The sequence below is a fragment of the Curcuma longa genome, chromosome 6 (genome assembly GCF_044706935.1).
Source record: "Curcuma longa cultivar G26 ecotype Majalengka, Jawa Barat chromosome 6, ITB_CL_G26_1.1, whole genome shotgun sequence".
NCBI classification, from domain to species: Eukaryota; Viridiplantae; Streptophyta; class Magnoliopsida; order Zingiberales; family Zingiberaceae; genus Curcuma; species Curcuma longa.
In genome coordinates this window covers 5091545-5109268 of record NC_133866.1, presented here as the reverse complement: position 1 = coordinate 5109268, position 17724 = coordinate 5091545, and the positions used below count along the sequence as shown (strand labels likewise).

Here is a 17724-nt window from a genome sequence, read left to right as displayed (position 1 = left end):
TGCATTTAGTATCTAGAGTAAATTTGATTCAAAACACTATGAAAATGGGTTTAGGCAAGGTTTTCTTTGAAAATTGGACGTGCATCTAGAACTTGAAGAAATGAGTTACTTTGCATAATCTTTTTTGACGTTCTACAACTGTGAAAATGTTCTCTAGCATGATGATCCTGTTATGTCATTCAAATGATATCTACTCATATGCATTCTCATACTGGCAGATATATGGTGGGAGGCTGATCTTTGTGGAACATGCCAAATCTGAATCGACGGGTGAAACATAAATCTGGTGGTTCGAACGCCACTGACGGTGCTTCTTTCCTATGATCTCCCCTTTTCCGGCAAAACCTCATTTTACTGCATGAACTCTTATATCAGCAGGAATTTCTTACATTGAATTGTCTTTTTTTATTGTTGCGAATTATTATAGACAGAGTTTATTGTGTGTTTTTTAATTTAAAAAAAACGTCTTTAAAATGGTATCAATTGCCGCTGCTATTGAAAAACCAAGCACAAACCGCGAGGTGAGCCGAGCCTGTTCGACCCATTTCCGGTTCGATCTAATCGATTCGAGTCCATTCATCTCAAGACCAACCGGATTGCATTTTCTGCGTCGGCGTGGGGAGACGATGCGCTTTAAGATTCGCACCCGGAAGCATCGACGGCGGACGCGCGGCTCATGGGATGGGGAAGCGGGAGCCGGTGAGGACGAAGGAAACGAAGCGGAAGCCGGAGACGACGGCGGCGAGGGCGAGGAAGCCGAAACCGGCGAACCCGAGCGCGGAAGGAGGCGGCTGTATCGCCAGCGGAACACCTTCCCAGCCCCCTCGCCGTCACTGCCCCCGCCGACAGCGCCAATTAGGCGAACAGCTGCCGGTTTCCCGGATATCCTCAAAACCGAGAAAGGAAATCCGGCGGAAGGAGGAGGGAGAGCGAACGAACCTGGTCGTGCGCGAAGTCGAACCAGAGCTGAACCGACTCCGGCAGAAGGGTGGTGCCACGGAGAATCTCACGGATCGAAGCGCAAAGCTCGAGGAGGGAGTAGGCGGCGATGACGGCGTTCGCCGCAAACGCGAACCTGCCATCAGAAAAACTGGAAAATGAACGGTGGATTTGGATAAAACGAGGATAGGCGGAATCATTACCGAAAGGAGTGGAAGCCGAGCCAGGAATGGGAAGACGATGAGTTGGAGGCGGTGAAGATGGCGGCGGCGAGGGAGAGTGCAGGAGGATAATGACGTTGAGGCGGCGGATCTTGTGATCAGAGACGGTAGAATGGAAGGGAAGGTGGGGATGGCGGCGGTAGAGACGGACGGGGACGGCGGGAGAGTGGAGGCGGAGATCGGCGGCGGATATCGATGGAAGGTCCAAATGGCACTCGCTTTGGGCTTGGGCTTTTGAATTTTAAGGCCCAATTTGATGCTATCGCAAAGTTGACTGCTTACGTAAGCAAGTGAAATGTCAAACGACTTCTCCAGTTTAAGCAACCGAAAATGATATTCTACGCGTCTGTTTCTTGCGCGCTCGTGCGCGACGCCAATCCATCGTTCATCGTTGATCTCGCGCCGCATTTGACCGTCCAAAACTGAGAATGTACAGTGCTCTGCCTCCCGACCCCCGCCGCTGTCGTAGCCCCTCGTCGTGCCATCCGGCCACCGCCGGACCGGGCCCCATCGACGTGCCACTCGTCACGCGTCGACCAGCGTCGGATTCCGATCGGATTGTAGTCGAAATCCGGCGCAATTTGGTCGGAATCACGCCTGCCAATGGCCGCGTCAGATTCCGGCCAAATCGCGATCGATTTTCGACCAAATCGCAGTCAGTGATCCGCCGAGGAAGGACCGTCGTGCGGATGAGTCACGTGCTGGATTCGGCGATTTCCGACCGAATTCATCGGATTTCGATCACAATCCGACTGAAATCCGACGTCGGCTGACGCGCCGACGAGTTGCACGTCAATCGGGCCCAGTCCGGCGGTGCCCGGACAGCACGGCAAGAGTAGGCGGAAGCGGCGAAGATCGACGGTGTCGCGCACGGGATCGCGCAAGCAATGCCGCACAGAATATTATAACTCTTAAACAACGTCATTTTGCTCCGCAGACAAATATCATTTTGCCCCTCATTAATTTGGATTATTAACTATATAGTCGATACGCATTTGGAATTTTCTCGTGCGGAGACGAACTGTTGAGAAATGGCTGGAGTGTTCTCGAAGTAGCTAGAGATGGCCAGCGGGATCATCCGCCACCGTCCAAACTCCGATCATAGATGAATCCAACGGCCACAAATGCCCGACAGAACCTTCTAGAGTTCCCGGCTAAATTCTATATAAAGCCCCTGGCCTCTCTCTCTCTTCCTCATCAAGCGATCGTGTAATTCGATTCGTTCCGTAAACAGAAAGAAGAAAGAGCTCTCCGATTCCGATTTGCGAAGCAATGGCCGGAGGAAAGGGCGAGGGTCCGGCGATCGGGATTGATCTGGGAACCACCTATTCGTGCGTCGGGGTGTGGCAGCACGACCGGGTGGAGATCGTCGCTAATGACCAGGGCAACCGCACCACCCCTTCCTACGTCGCTTTCACCGACACCGAGCGCCTGATCGGCGACGCCGCCAAGAACCAGGTCGCCATGAACCCTACTAATACTGTCTTCGGTAAGTGCTGGATTTGCCCTCTTCTTTTCAGAGATTTAAGTAGTACGTTTGATATTTTGTTTGATTATCTTGATTGCTAAAACATTGGCCAGAAGTTTGAATTTTGTTGTTGTTTTTGTTTAGTGTGGATGATTTATTTGTTTGATTTGGATTGAGAGCTCTTTGTTACCCCAGATTTTACTGAAGAAGCACTTTTAGACTACATCTGCGCTCGATCCCTTACGAAGTTTGCTAAAATTATCAATCACTTTGCCTAATTAGTATTTGTATTGTGATTTCGGTTTTGATCTCGGTTTAGTGTCTTCAATTTTGCGTGTTTTGGTTTGGATGAGTGTGCTGAAATGATTGTTAACTTGATTCGTTGCAACTTTTGATTTCAACAGATGCAAAGCGTTTGATTGGGAGGCGTTTCAGTGATCCCTCGGTCCAGGGTGACATCAAGCTATGGCCATTCAAGGTGATCGCCGGCCCCGGCGACAAGCCCATGATCGTCGTCCAGTACAAAGGCGAGGAAAAACAGTTTTCGGCGGAGGAAATATCCTCCATGGTCCTCAACAAGATGAGGGAGATCGCGGAAGCGTATCTGGGAACCACCGTGAAAAACGCCGTGGTGACTGTCCCGGCCTACTTCAACGACTCGCAGAGGCAGGCCACCAAGGATGCCGGAGTCATCTCCGGCCTTAACGTCATGCGAATCATCAACGAGCCTACCGCCGCGGCTATTGCCTACGGCCTCGACAAGAAGGCGAGCAGTTCCGGCGAGAAGAATGTGCTGATCTTTGATCTCGGTGGTGGCACTTTCGATGTCTCTCTTCTCACCATCGAAGAAGGCATCTTCGAGGTGAAGGCCACCGCCGGAGACACCCATCTCGGCGGCGAGGATTTCGACAACAGAATGGTGAATCATTTTGTGCAGGAGTTCAAGAGGAAGCACAAGAAGGATATCAGTGGAAATCCAAGGGCTCTACGGCGGCTCAGAACGGCCTGCGAGAGGGCTAAGAGGACTCTCTCCTCCACCGCGCAGACCACCATCGAGATTGACTCCCTGTACGAGGGCATCGACTTCTACTCGACGATCACCCGAGCTCGATTTGAGGAGCTCAACATGGACCTGTTCAGGAAGTGCATGGAGCCGGTGGAGAAGTGTTTGAGGGACGCGAAGATGGACAAGAGCAGCGTCCACGACGTCGTTCTCGTCGGCGGATCGACGAGGATTCCAAAAGTCCAGCAACTGCTTCAGGATTTCTTCAACGGCAAAGAGCTCTGCAAGAGCATCAACCCGGACGAAGCCGTCGCCTATGGCGCCGCCGTCCAAGCGGCGATTCTCAGCGGCGAGGGCAACGAGAAGGTGCAGGACCTGCTGCTGCTCGACGTCACGCCTCTCTCGCTTGGTTTGGAGACCGCCGGGGGAGTCATGACCGTCTTGATTCCGAGGAACACGACGATCCCCACCAAGAAGGAGCAAGTTTTCTCCACCTACTCCGACAACCAGCCCGGCGTCCTGATCCAGGTCTACGAGGGCGAGAGGGCCCGGACCAAAGACAACAACTTGCTCGGCAAATTCGAGCTCTCCGGCATCCCTCCGGCGCCGAGAGGCGTCCCTCAGATCAACGTCTGCTTCGACATCGACGCCAACGGTATCCTCAACGTCTCGGCCGAGGACAAGACCACCGGGCAGAAGAACAAGATCACCATCACCAACGACAAGGGCAGGCTGAGCAAGGAAGAGATCGAGAAGATGGTGCACGACGCGGAGAAGTACAAGGCGGAGGACGAGGAGCACAAGAAGAAGGTGGAGGCCAAGAATTCCCTCGAGAACTACGCCTATAACATGAGGAACACCATCAAAGACGAGAAGATCGCCGCCAAGCTGCCGGCCGACGACAAGAAGAAGATCGAGGACGCCATCGACAAGGCCATCAACTGGTTGGAGGGGAATCAGCTGGCGGAGGCCGACGAATTTGAGGACAAAATGAAGGAGCTCGAGGGCATCTGCAACCCCATCATCGCCAAGATGTATCAGGGCGGCGGCGGTGGCATGGAAGAAGACATTCCGGCTGGCCGGTGCTAGCTCCGGCGCTGGGCCAAAGATCGAGGAAGTCGATTAATTAGCATGCCATTTCTATGAACTTGTTGTGTGTTTGTGGTTGTTTACTTGTTTTGTTATCGATGTTTAAGTTTACTTGTTGTGTTGACGGCGACTATTATAGTTGACCTTTTAAACTAGTTATCCGATGCTTTTGGAAATAAAAAAAATGGAGTTCTACTAGAGAGTCACATTATTCAATTTTATTGGGATTCTCTCTATATATTTTTCATTGTGAGAGGATAATTTTGACATTTTTTGGGATTGATTCGAAATTTGAAAAATTAAATATTTAAATTAGAAAATTAAAAAAAAAAATCCTTATTTAAGTTCATGGAGGTTGACTTTTTTTTTTATTCGATTAGATTGGCATGCTAAAAACACTTTATCGATGATCTCTATTTTTAGATAAAGAATAAGATTCTTCGATAATGATTTGAAGTTCATTATGTTGCTTACTAAAGGCTCAGCTCACTAATGCTGTGTTTATTACGAAAGTGCTGATAGAAAAAGGAAAGGAAGGATTCTCTGTGACAAAAAATCCGTCCACGCGGAGGAAGGGAAAAAAAAGTCCTTTCTCCGATTTGACTGTTCAGCGGGTTGCGAGGTCTCGCCGATGGCGGGCCACTCGACGGAGCAGAAGTTCCGGTCTTACTGAGCGGCTCGGATTCCAAGCGGTCCAAAATTAGGAAAAAAATCTGACTCAGAGAGGAAATCGAAGAGGTTCAGCCGAACCTCCTCCTAGAACACAAAATGACAGCGCCACCGACTCGAAGCCGCTTTGCCAGCTCGGAACGGGAGTAGGGAGTCGGTTCCGGTGCCCAGAGAAGAGACGAGACGAGCCTTATCCAAAATTTTGTCTAATTAATATTACTAGTAGATAACTGTTCTCTTATTTAAAATAGATATTTATTTTATTTAATAAATAGATATTCATGTCATTCAAAATTTAAATTTTTATTCTTTTATGGATTTATCATAACTGTGAAGATAGAGTTTGTACCTGTCAAAATCAAATATTTATGAATAAATTTAACATTCAATTTAATAAAAATTTATATATATTTATTAATATACATAAAAAAAAATTTATATATATATATATATATATATAAAATTCGTTCATGAACAGATATTATAAATTATTTATAAATAATATTTATAAATGATATTTATCAATATGATAAATAAATTTGTAAATTATCAAATTCAATAGACAATCATACAGATTTAAATATATAAAAATTTCAAACAAATGTAAATGGAGAATTAATTTATTTATAGTCCTTTGTAAATAGTCCCATGTAGAGGCGTATAATCGGCTTCATTGGCCATGTACGAGGTGGAATGAGACATCGAACAAACTTGATGTAAGATTGAAGAGAGACTGATCTAGTGAGTTGGTTACGACGTGATAGATTTGCAGAAGAGGACAAGGATTCGAATCCTGACGAAGTCAGGCAATACCCTCCTACGTCGTAACCAACTGCACTTTCTCGATTACCTCCTCATAGATGATCGTGGAACCAACTGCACTTTCTCGATTTACCTCCTCATAGATGATCGTGGAACCAACTGTATGAGATCGCTAAGATGACGGATCCACCTTTTGCAGAAGCAGAAGAAGAGAGACTGATCTAAACAAGCCAACAAAGACTGAGGTCGGGGGATTCCTGAGTATGCCAAGGGATAAGCATTTGACTTTTAAAACTTTTATTATCTCCGAGTTTTTCGGAGATAAATGGTGATCTATTTTTCTAGTTGAGAGGAAAAATGAATCCACAAAAAAGTGAGCATATAATCTTTACTTTTCTCAGTAAAGTACAAGAGCAATCTGTACATCAGGGACAAATAAGAAATAATTTGACGAGCAAAAACAACAGTGTGACACAGAGAAGAAAAATGGCGACCACAGAAGACCAATGCTACAGCAGCATTGGAACCAAAATTGAGAAACTAATCGAACAAATGAATAACAAACGCCCCACACAATGGGGTGAAGAAGATAAACCCTAAAGGCGGATTTCCGTGGTTGCCAACAGAAGAATGGCGATGTCTTCGGAGGGGTAATTTGAGTTACATATCAAATTGCTCGATGAATCTCCAGTTTGCGAAAAGAATTGACTAATGTACAAGCCTCTGCCCACAGATAAGCAACTGCATAGCTAGGGTAGACTACTTCCAGGTGCAGAGATTGGCAATTGCAGTTAAAAGTGTCGGTCAGCGCCCGGGCAACAACGAATGGGCTACCATCTTCAATCACTCTCCAGCTATACAAAGTATGCCCAGGCTATTAAGAATGGTATCTACGAGCTCGGGAAGAGGCAAATGAAAGAATGAAGGATGCACCCATTCTGCTAGCAGGTGAATCACAACAAATGTTAGCCAAATTTCTCTGATCTCGTACTACCGAGCTGATGATGGTTTCGTATTTTCAGTTTTGTTTGAATGGCACATACAGTCGGGGCAAGGGAAACTGAATATTGAATCAATTGATCGTTTCATCTCGATTCCCTTAGCATCACTGTGAGCTCGCATATTAAGCAATTGTCGTTTCAAAGATTTCCACCTGTTCCAGTAGTGAAAAGAAAGTATCGCATTAAAAACATATATATGTCGAAAAGTTACTGGATTGAAAAACATAATGAATTGGAAAATGTCGAGGGAAGGGGTACCCTTAGTTTCGTACATTCATGTAAATTGTGCAAGGACAGAACAACTGAATCAAGTAAAACAACTCTTCTAAAAAAACAAAGAGCTAAGCAAAATTCCTGATATTTTACCGAAACACTATCAGTGTTTAATAAAAAAACTTTCAAGAAGAAATCTGGATTTCCAATATAAACTATGGTTTAAGTTACAAAACCATGCTGTCATTTGAGTTTAGAATCTATTGGGTAAAACTGGCTACAGGCTAAACACTCCAAGATGTCGTTTCCTTGAAGAGTCAGGAACGTCTTTTTGTAGGCATCAAAATAGCTTTGATATCGACTACTGGTTGTGGTTGAGGCTGCTGTAGAACCACTTGGTGGAACCACTATCAACACTACTAAAAATGATCCCACCAGGATTAATACCAATAAGAAAAATGCTTGGGTCTGTGACCTTAAATCACCCTCTATAGACCAAAACTGGTGAGTCTGGGAAGCGACATGGCAGAATCTACATCTCAAGTGGTAGAAGTACTACATGGAATGAGAACAAGAGCAATATAATGCAATTCAACCTAAACTTATTTACTCAACAAAGAGAATTCAAGTGTGTATATGCTATGAAAATATAAGGACAAATTAACTTGTGTAGTTCGCAGTTGGGCCAATTATGCATACCCAAGCAAGTAGCCAGGCATGCTGACACACTAATGAATGCATACGACTAGTTGCATGGCCCCATCTTGCGTACCAACACGTTTAGCCATGTCAAGTATCAAGTCTCTTTATGTACCCATTAAATTTCTGAACTAATCATACCCTAACAATGGTCTCCAATGGGTTCAAGCTGTGTATCAATCTGAGCTACTCCTAAAGAAACTAAATTGGTAAATCTTGATGTTTTAGAAACTGACTGAACTGAATTGTAATTTAAACCCAAAAGAAAGCAAGACACACACTCCAAGTGAAAGAGACAATGTCACAATTCTCTATGTTCAACATGTAAATCTGGACCGAACCTCTTTTGTTATTGATAAGACACCCCAAGGCTTCTCATATATCAGGGAGTATACAGTCCTCCAAACAAAACGAGGTCATCCTCCTCATCTGACATCTATAACCATATAGAAGTTATTGTCTGAAAGATGCCAATAATTTTCTCATTATGTTAAAACATTAGACTTTTGGCAGATTCCTCAAAGAAATTAGGCATAAAAGAGTTAACACGTATAAGGAATAACACAAGCTCAAAGTAGAAATAAACAAAAAATAAAGATGGATTTGATTAACACAAAAAAGCAATACTAAAATTTGTGAATTTAAACAAAAAACATGAATACTAGCACAAAAAATAACTCAACAAATTTCTGAACTTAACCGAATTAAATAATTGAACATGTAAATGAAGTAACTACAAAAGAAATAAGCTATACAACTATAGGAGTTGAAATATTGCAAAAGCAAGCTAGATAGTAGCAACATGAATTAACATACCCAATATTCTGATTATCGAATAATAATGCCAATTTTCTCTTGTCAGGTTTAATGGTCTTAGAGTGTCCGCCATACATGTATCTCCGATGGCCAATCAGAAAATGAGGAAAATTTCCACCTTGGGTGGTCACAAATACTTCGCTGTGAAGACACACTGAGTAGTCTAATGCAGCCATTCTGGAGGAATAGTTCTGCAAAAATGTCCAATTAAAAACTATTCGAAGACAAGCCACAGACTATAACGTGGGGGGATCTTTTCAAGAAGGTTAGGCTATGAAAAAATACCTTAAATGGGGCTAGCTCCTCAGCTGATGCCAATGTATCTTTAGTTTGTAAAAGGGGAAACATTTCAAGAAGGGGAGCCATGGTCTTCTCAGCTTTATAAATTTTCCCAGAAGCCAAATAAATGGCAGTATCATTAGAGAAGCCCATGCCTCTAAGCATCAAACCAACCTAATTTCAAGTGAAGTAATAAGTGGAAGCATTACAAATTGCATTATTGTGCTTAGGATTTACAGTAACCAGAATTAAATGTTCAAACATCAAGAATGGTAAATTAGGATTCTGATTAATGGAAAACTTAAGGCAGGAAGGAAAACCAAGCACGCATTTGAAAGGACACCAATGCACAATAAAATAATGCATACTATGTTACTTGGACTCAGGTACAACTATTTGAGAAGGATGTGGATCAAATATGCTATTCTAAAATCAACTGGAATACATCTAGATTCAAGCATCCATGTTAAGCCTCTAACAGTTTAAAGCTCTGCTATTTTATTGAACTTCTCTTAACTTACAGCAACCCAGTAAATAGATAAATCTGTCATCAATCTCTATTTTCTAAATCTGAGCAATTAATTCATGCGCATCTGTTGCTTACTAAAGCAACCAATCATTAGAACCCCGACACCTAAAGTTGCAGCTAGCTTGCTCTTATGTAAACATGAAATTAAAAAAATGGGCAAACTCTCTCAAATGCAGATTCTAATTTCTTGACAGGAGCAGATTCTAATTTCTTTACAGAAAGTCAAATTATTAATAACAAAAAAAATCACGTTCTTCATATCCAATAGAACACGGTTAAAAAAGAAAGTGGTGAGATGAATTGTAGCCCATATAAAGGAATATATGGTACAACATAACCATTTCTGCAATGCGAGATCATGATATCATTCAAACAACATAGTCTTCCCAATTTATTATAATTAAATAAGGGATACCTCCAAAGGTGTTAGTGGGCATTTTCCATTTATTCTAATTGCCCCAGGTCGAATAACACGACCTCGTTTAGTAAATTTTCCTCTCCAGCCTCTCTCCCTTGCAGCATCCATGTCTTGTTTCTCTTCTTCACCGCCATCAAATATGCAACAAGAGAATGCAACCATATCCTGCAAAAGATACAAGAAGTACATTCAACCTAAGCGAATTCAATTACAGTATATTTTAAGAATATGACACTACTTAAGGTATATAACCTCTTCAAATCGTAGATGTACTGCAATATATCTCCCATTAGTATCTTTACTATGTTTTTTCATTCGAGAGACTAATTTTTCAGCTAAAGTTGCAATCGGATTTGAAAATTGCAATGCTTCAAAATTTGCCAAGCATCTTAAGCGCTGAACAGGAGGAGGAGCATCAAATGATAACCGATTTGCAAAAGGAGATATCCGTATGAGCCTGATTCAATAGTAAATTAAGTTATTTGAGTAATGATGGAACTATGGCTATTGAAGACTTGCAAAACTCATGTACCAAAGTACTTGAATGATATTGAAGAATAACTAACTACTAACTATGTAATTTGTAACACCACATCTACTAATATATCTTAATGCAATAGAAGAATATGAACAATGAACAATAGCTTTTGTGCATAAGAATAATATCATAATTTATAACAAATACTGCACTTTTATACAAAATTAGGTAGCTTTTCATTTCAAAATACATAAATTAATTAAGATTAAGTAAACTACTCATTATTCAATTGATGGATTGATCTTCTGAACTTCTAGAGAACTTCAACTAGGTGTCATGTTATGTCCTACCCTCCTGTTCAAGGTTGATAAGGTTGGTTGATCCTAGAGAAATCAGACCAATTGGGTAGGGATTAGTAAAGGACGATCTTAACTTCCACAAGAAATTGGACATGTGAAGGGAATCTAAAAAAATAGCTAGGGATTAAAGAAATTGACTAGCTGACTTTTCCTAAACTCCCATCTGAAGAAGTCCCTCATCAACTGCTCAATCTTGCTATCATTCACCCATTGATTGGATCACCACCTAAATCTCAAACACAAGCCACTATTCAAATGCCAAAAGAAGAAGCCACTCTCAAACTGCTCAAACGACAAAAGCAGCAGCCACTCTATCAAACACATGGCTCTTGATATAGATTTAAATAGAAATCAAATTAACACTACAATTTAAAAAATCAGATGTTTATTCACTCATTGACCTCTCAAACCGATTTAATCAAGACAAAAGCATATACTAAGATTAGGACACGATTGGACACTAGGTTCTAAGTAAATTCTTTTCAATTTAATTTGATTCATTTAGGTGTAGGCCCAGTCAACCAAGCTCAAATTATACACCCCCGTAATACAGCGCCATAATTAAATTACACTGAGTAAATGACAAATAAATTGTGAATATAAGTCATATATTACCAACCTAATATTATTTATTAATTATATAATATTATGATTTGGTTATAAATAATGATTTGATATTATTAAACTGATGATATTAATTGGATATTACTAGTGCCATGAGAACATATAATGTATTAAAAATCTGATTATATGAATTATGTTGTTTGTTATTGCTATTATGTATTATATATTTAATGATATAATGTGCCTACTTCTTTGGATTTTTAGCAACTTGTATCTGAAATTATGTTCTTTTTCTTTTCTTTTCTTTTTTAATTTTCCCACTAACTTCAATCCAACCGAGCATACTGATATGATCTATACTTGGGTTTTTGACTGCCCAACCTGGACATTGATAGCAAATTTGATAACCACATTCTTATTTTCAGCGCTTTAAATGTTATTTACATTATTTGCACAATTTCTCAGAAACATTCAAGGTTTACAAATTCCAATCTATCTCTATATCTACCGCAGAAACAAGATGTCCATCCATTCCATATTTCTTTAGATAGAAAACTACAAAAGTCATACTAACAGCCTTTTGCTATGGCATCACCTTAGCACTAATAATTCTTGGGTGATGAGATCCTAAAAGAGAGTTCTTACCACACTTAAAACAAGCAGGGAGGGAATTGTGAATGCTAATAAGTGATTATGAAAAGATATAATTAGGTATAATGCTCACCTTTCCTCAATCAATTTAGGGAGAACATTATCCTTGTAGTACTGAATCGAGGACCAAGCTTTTATCTTGAAGTTGAAGACATTGCTCATGTTGTGACCAAACCGTTCCATTATGAACTCTGGAACGTTGTCAACTATTCGCACATCATTTTTCAGAGTGTTGATGAAGTGATCCTTGTCGTAGATATCATCAAACTTGCTGTACCAATTGTCAGATATGTCAAGCAATATAACAACTTTTTGACCAGCTGAACACTGGTAAAGCCCAACAGTTTCAAACAGCAACAATAAGTTGAATTTTGAATTGTAGATATTAGTCATAGTTTCAAATTAATCTCACTGCTGAGCAAACAAATAATACTCAAGGTTCCATGTATGAGATGCAGTATGTGGGTCTTATGAGCTATCCACTTAATCCTACTTGTGTGTCCAGAATGCTAGATCTTTTATTCTAAACCACAACCAAACTACATTAAGAGTGACATAAGGCAGAAAAAATCTAGTACAAGTGTTTGTGATTCCATATAAGAAAAAATTTGCCTTATTGTGGCAAAGGATTAATGCAACCTAAGTATACGTCATTGACAGGTGCTTAGAAGAGAACAAAGCTTGCCACTTGCTCATATCATGGATTATACATGTGATAATGAATTAAAAATAAAGAATAAGAATCAGAATTAAACTATAAATATTTGAGAAGTAGCAATATTGATAATAACCTAGGATCTCTCCAAATGCTGTGATAGTGAAAATTTGGAATAATAAGCGTTGCATTCAGATATCCTGCTACTGCCACTGCATTGCATATCTGTAAAAGAGTATAAAATGTATGAATAAAAGCCCAAATAACTGTAATTTCCTGCTTTATAAAAAAGATTAAAAAAACAAGAATGTAACAAATTATAAAAAAGAAAGCAAACAACCGATGTCCTTTGTTGATTCAAGCCCCCATTTGCCTCAACATAAATATAACCATTTGAATCAGGCAAGCCTGCAAATATAAAACTAAAAGATCTCTGAGTACAAATTAAATATGTTGAAGAAGCATCTTGATAAAGAGCAACAAATCAATCAAGTCCTTGAGTAGAAAAAAATGTAAAACATTTGTCATACTCAGAAAACTTGCAAGCATCAATTAAGGAAAACCATGAGGATTGTGGCCCATGTATGAAATATAGCTGACAGAGTATGCTTAATTTTCAGAAGCCAGGACACCTTAAACAAGAACGATTTTAAAGAGTGTACACGTAGGTTGAAATAAAAACAATACAATGTCAAAGGAAGTGCCAGGAAAAAGGAGAGTCAAGCATATTGTCATGATGTATAGATTAACCGGCTTCAGGGGAACTGACCGATAGGATAAGATGGGCAGTATAACATCAATCACTGTCCAAATGCAACCATCAAATGAACTTGATGATGGTTGAACCTCAATTTGCATAAACTTGCCATCAACCTAGTGCCTAAAGGTTCTTTAAAATCCTTTGGTTGCTAACTATCTTTTTCATCATAGGTGGATTATCTCTTTTATTATATGTCAAGCATGAAAGATTTTTGAATTCGAGTTATTAAATATCAAGAATAATAGTTATAATATAAAATATAAAATATGCCAAATTCAAAAAAATTATTTCATATTAGACAAAGAACTCTTTATGTTGTAAAAATGCTCACAGCGTCAATTTTTTATTTCAGAAAGCCTTTCACATGGTATTTCAATTGTCAAGGATGTTCCTAGATATAATTGGAGTGTGCAAAAAGGTAACTAAACCTTATTGTAATTAATTCTTTGATGATATATGCCTGCAAAATGAGACCTTTTCGTATGAACAAAATTCATGCACAGAGGTGAAAAATAGGAGATTATGTGAGGAACGTACCATGCGTAGAGGTCTTTACACAGGGTTGCCACACACTACCTCTGTGAGAGTGTTTCCATACAGCTGATAACTACAGAATAGAGAATACCTAGCTCAATTGCTGAAGATGAAAGCTTGATAAAAATTACATATTAAGAAGTGTTTTAGCTTATTCTACTGCTAAAAACATAATCACTTTTGAAAGTAAAAGATGAAAAGTACAGAGACATTCTAAAGTAACAAAGAAAGATCAATCTTCTAAGTTAAAAGTTGAGTAAAAAAAGGCAACTTTGTTTTCCTATTCCTTGTGTTGATGGATATGGGTGACTATACACCACTTGATTTATCTCTCACAAAAGATTTTAACTCACATAGAGAGTAGAAGTGTCTTTTTTTATATATACCACTATCTTTTTTCTGATCCTACCTTCACTTGTCAAACTACAGTTGCTTAACAATTTCAATTAGATCACACACTCATATACCAGCCATAGGAAACTAAATGCTATTATTGTGTAGCATAGCTGAGTGAAATTTTTCTTGTGCGTGAAAATAAAAAGAACACGATGGCATTCTAAATCTATTATCCCATACTAACAAAATAAAAAAGATAGTGGCACAAACCTCATAAGCAGAATTGTTATAATATACAGAATTTTTTTATGATTAATACACAAAAAAAACACTATGTCAACAATGATCTTCCAACCAAAAGGAAGAAAGGAAATAATCACTGTACATCTCAGTGCCACCAAACTATTAGGCATTTTTCAATTCTTTCACTACTTATAATCTGTTGGTAAGCACATGCGCTTATCTCTATCCAAGTACTAGTGAGATGCAGCAAGCAGCAAGGTGGAGAATTTCGAACGTCTATGTCAATCTGTTTAGTAATTTTTTTATGTCAATTTGTTGCTTCATTCTCCAGGGATTAGAATTGAAAAAATCAACCATAATACTCAGACAAATTATCCGTTAAACCTAAAGGCCACACAGATATTGTACAATAACTCAATAAAAAGCAGATCTTAGTGTAGAATAACTTAAATTGGAGTAAAAAAAACAATGCTTGTTGAACTTAGTTTATCCAGGAAACATGTGAAAGAGCCACATTGTTATTCTAGAATCAGTACGAGAAATCCCTCTTCCATATGCTCAATCGAGATGCATATATTCGTAGCCGGTTCTCCAGATGATCAAGTGATATTGCATCAGCTCCTATCTAATGCTAAACTTGACAATACCACAAATGTAATCGAAGATAAATGGAAATTTCACGGAAAGAGCCAAAGGCCAAGAAAGTAAGAAAAGGAGACGGCCAATCAGATCCAAATCAATTGAGATTACAATAAGCAGAAGATGGTAAGTCAGGGCACCGGAACTTACCCCGTCGGTGGAGTTATCGGCATCCATGTCGGGGCGGAGGCGCTCGTACAGTCTAGGGCTCCGGTATACGGAGCCAGGAGGCGAGCGGGAGATAATGCGCACCCCGCTGTCGATGGAGAGAGTGCCCATGTAGACGAGCATGGCGGATACGTACAACAACGGCGCGAACAGGAAGATCGCCTGTCGCCGGAGGAGGAGGGAGAGAAGCATCCACACCATCCGCTGCGGGAAGGCCCGGGGCCCGCCCTGCGGCCCGACGCCGCCCCTACCGAGGATCCCCTTCCCGCTTCCGCGGCGGTAGACCCTGGGCGACCGCCGGGGCGACGCCGGGGGCGACGGAGTGCCCCCGCCGCCGCCACCACCGCCGCTTCCCAGGCGGTTGTAGGCGTGGTACTGCATGGTGGCGGCAGGGATCGATCCGGTCGCCCACCCTCGATCGGCGGATCGACGACGGGGGCGAATCGGAGTCTGAGCGTCGTGGGTTCCTCCGCCCGGCGCTCGCAACGATGGATCCTTTTCTCCGGACCGGAGGAAGCGAACCTCAAGCCAGAGATGGCGGTGAGCGGATCCGTGACGCGGTGTTGGCACCGCAATTGGTGTTGTTGCGCACGTGATGGTGGGCCCAGTAAACACGTCGGGCCCCCACTGCGCGCGCCTGCTGTTTCGCATCTACCCGCCGACGGCTGATCCACGCCGTAAAAATACACTTCATTTATTTTGTATTTATTTATTTGTCTATTTAAAATAATTTTTATATTTTAAAAAGTAAAATCATTTTATATAAAGATTAATGTCATGAAAATATTATATATATATATATAAAGGTATATTATTTTTATCATAATTAAAATACCTTCTATTTTTAAAAATATGTTAAAAGAATATTTATCATATTTTTCATTTTGAGAAAATCATATGTTAATTTAATTAAAAGTATTATTATATTAAAATTTAATTAATTAATTAAAATTATTTAAATAAAAAATATGATGCTACATCTTTTTGATATTTTTTTACTCTTCCTTTCTAATTTATTCCTATAAATTACACATTATATTTCATAAAACCTTCTTAATATTCTATCATCGAGTATTAAACGAATACCATACTCACTTTGCTTAATTATCTTGTAAAAATATTTTATTTACATCTACAATATATTTTTTGATTGGTCAATTAATTAAAAAAAATATTATATTTCTTACGTATTCTTTTTAGTTGACTGTTAATCTTTTATTTACTGAAAGAGTGAATTGAGTCAATTGTTCGGTCAATTACTTCAATCCTTTTGATATTAAAATAAACTTTTTTACAATAACAAAAATAAATGAATATCTTTTAATTTTTATCCTTTTAACAATAGACTTACACAAATATGAGCCCAAGAATACACTATTATTCTAAAATCTCATTTGGAAGGTTTCTTAATATTTTATATTTTTCTTAAAATATAATATAAATTATTAAGCATATCCAATTTTATATAAATCATCACGATGGTTCCTTATCTTTTGATATTTTTCTCAAGATAATTCTTTAAATAGAAAATCATAATGACGAATGGTACCCAGGTTATTTCCCAAGTGATCAGTCTCACTTCTCGGCTGACTAGACTCATTTTCCAAGTACTCCTAAATCACTAATATATTTCCCTAAACATTTAACTTTTATCTAATAACATCCAATTCAGACTCGAGGAATCTGACATTCACCCTCCGCCTTCGATGGTCTGACACTGCGTGGAGATTCTCAAAGGCACAATTCAATAGTTGTCCCTCTTAGTTTCCCTATCCATCCTCAAATAGATAGTTGGTGAGCACTAACCATTCTACGTGAAAATGCTTTCGATTGTCACCCTTTTATTCCCTAACCGCCCCTCGTGCGAATAGTTGGTAGATACATGACATTTGACGTGGAAATTCCGTTAGACCATATTGGGTATCCTAACTTCCTCTTAAAGGATAGTTGGTGAGCATGGGACATTTCATGTGGAGATTCTTTTTCGTTAGTTATATAAGGTAATTTAAGATATGATTTTTTTTATCATGTGTAGAAACAATTCTTCTTTGTTAGACATTCATTTTTTTTTTCTCTCTCACTTCTACGAGTTTCCTATTTCGATTCGATTCGGACTTAAACGTCAGAGTGATCGTACCAATAACACCAACCAATCCTAACATACATCTCTTTGCAAGGCATTCGAGCTTGGCCAACTAGAACATCACCATAACCTCGACTCAAAAAAATAT

The 17724-nt window shown here is 39.9% G+C and overlaps 1 protein-coding gene and 2 pseudogenes across 1 annotated transcript; 1 reads left to right on the top strand and 2 right to left on the bottom strand.

Moving 5' to 3' along the window:
• Window positions 1–674: 674 nt before the first annotated feature.
• LOC141830483 (CASP-like protein 4C1) lies at window positions 675–1671 on the bottom strand (annotated as a pseudogene).
• Window positions 1672–2361: 690 nt separating this feature from the next.
• LOC141830809 (heat shock cognate 70 kDa protein-like) lies at window positions 2362–4936 on the top strand (annotated as a pseudogene).
• A 1579-nt stretch (window positions 4937–6515) lies between these two features.
• On the bottom strand, window positions 6516–16019 carry LOC141830688 (protein ESMERALDA 1). Its single transcript, XM_074718107.1, has 10 exons — window positions 15476–16019; window positions 14111–14180; window positions 13154–13221; window positions 12950–13038; window positions 12232–12429; window positions 10359–10563; window positions 10104–10271; window positions 9166–9333; window positions 8881–9071; window positions 6516–7304 (listed from the first exon to the last, which is right to left on the bottom strand). The coding sequence occupies exons 1-10, from the start codon at window positions 15872–15874 to the stop codon at window positions 7142–7144; spliced, it is 1719 nt and encodes a 572-aa protein (XP_074574208.1). The 5' UTR covers window positions 15875–16019; the 3' UTR covers window positions 6516–7141.
• Window positions 16020–17724: the final 1705 nt, after the last annotated feature.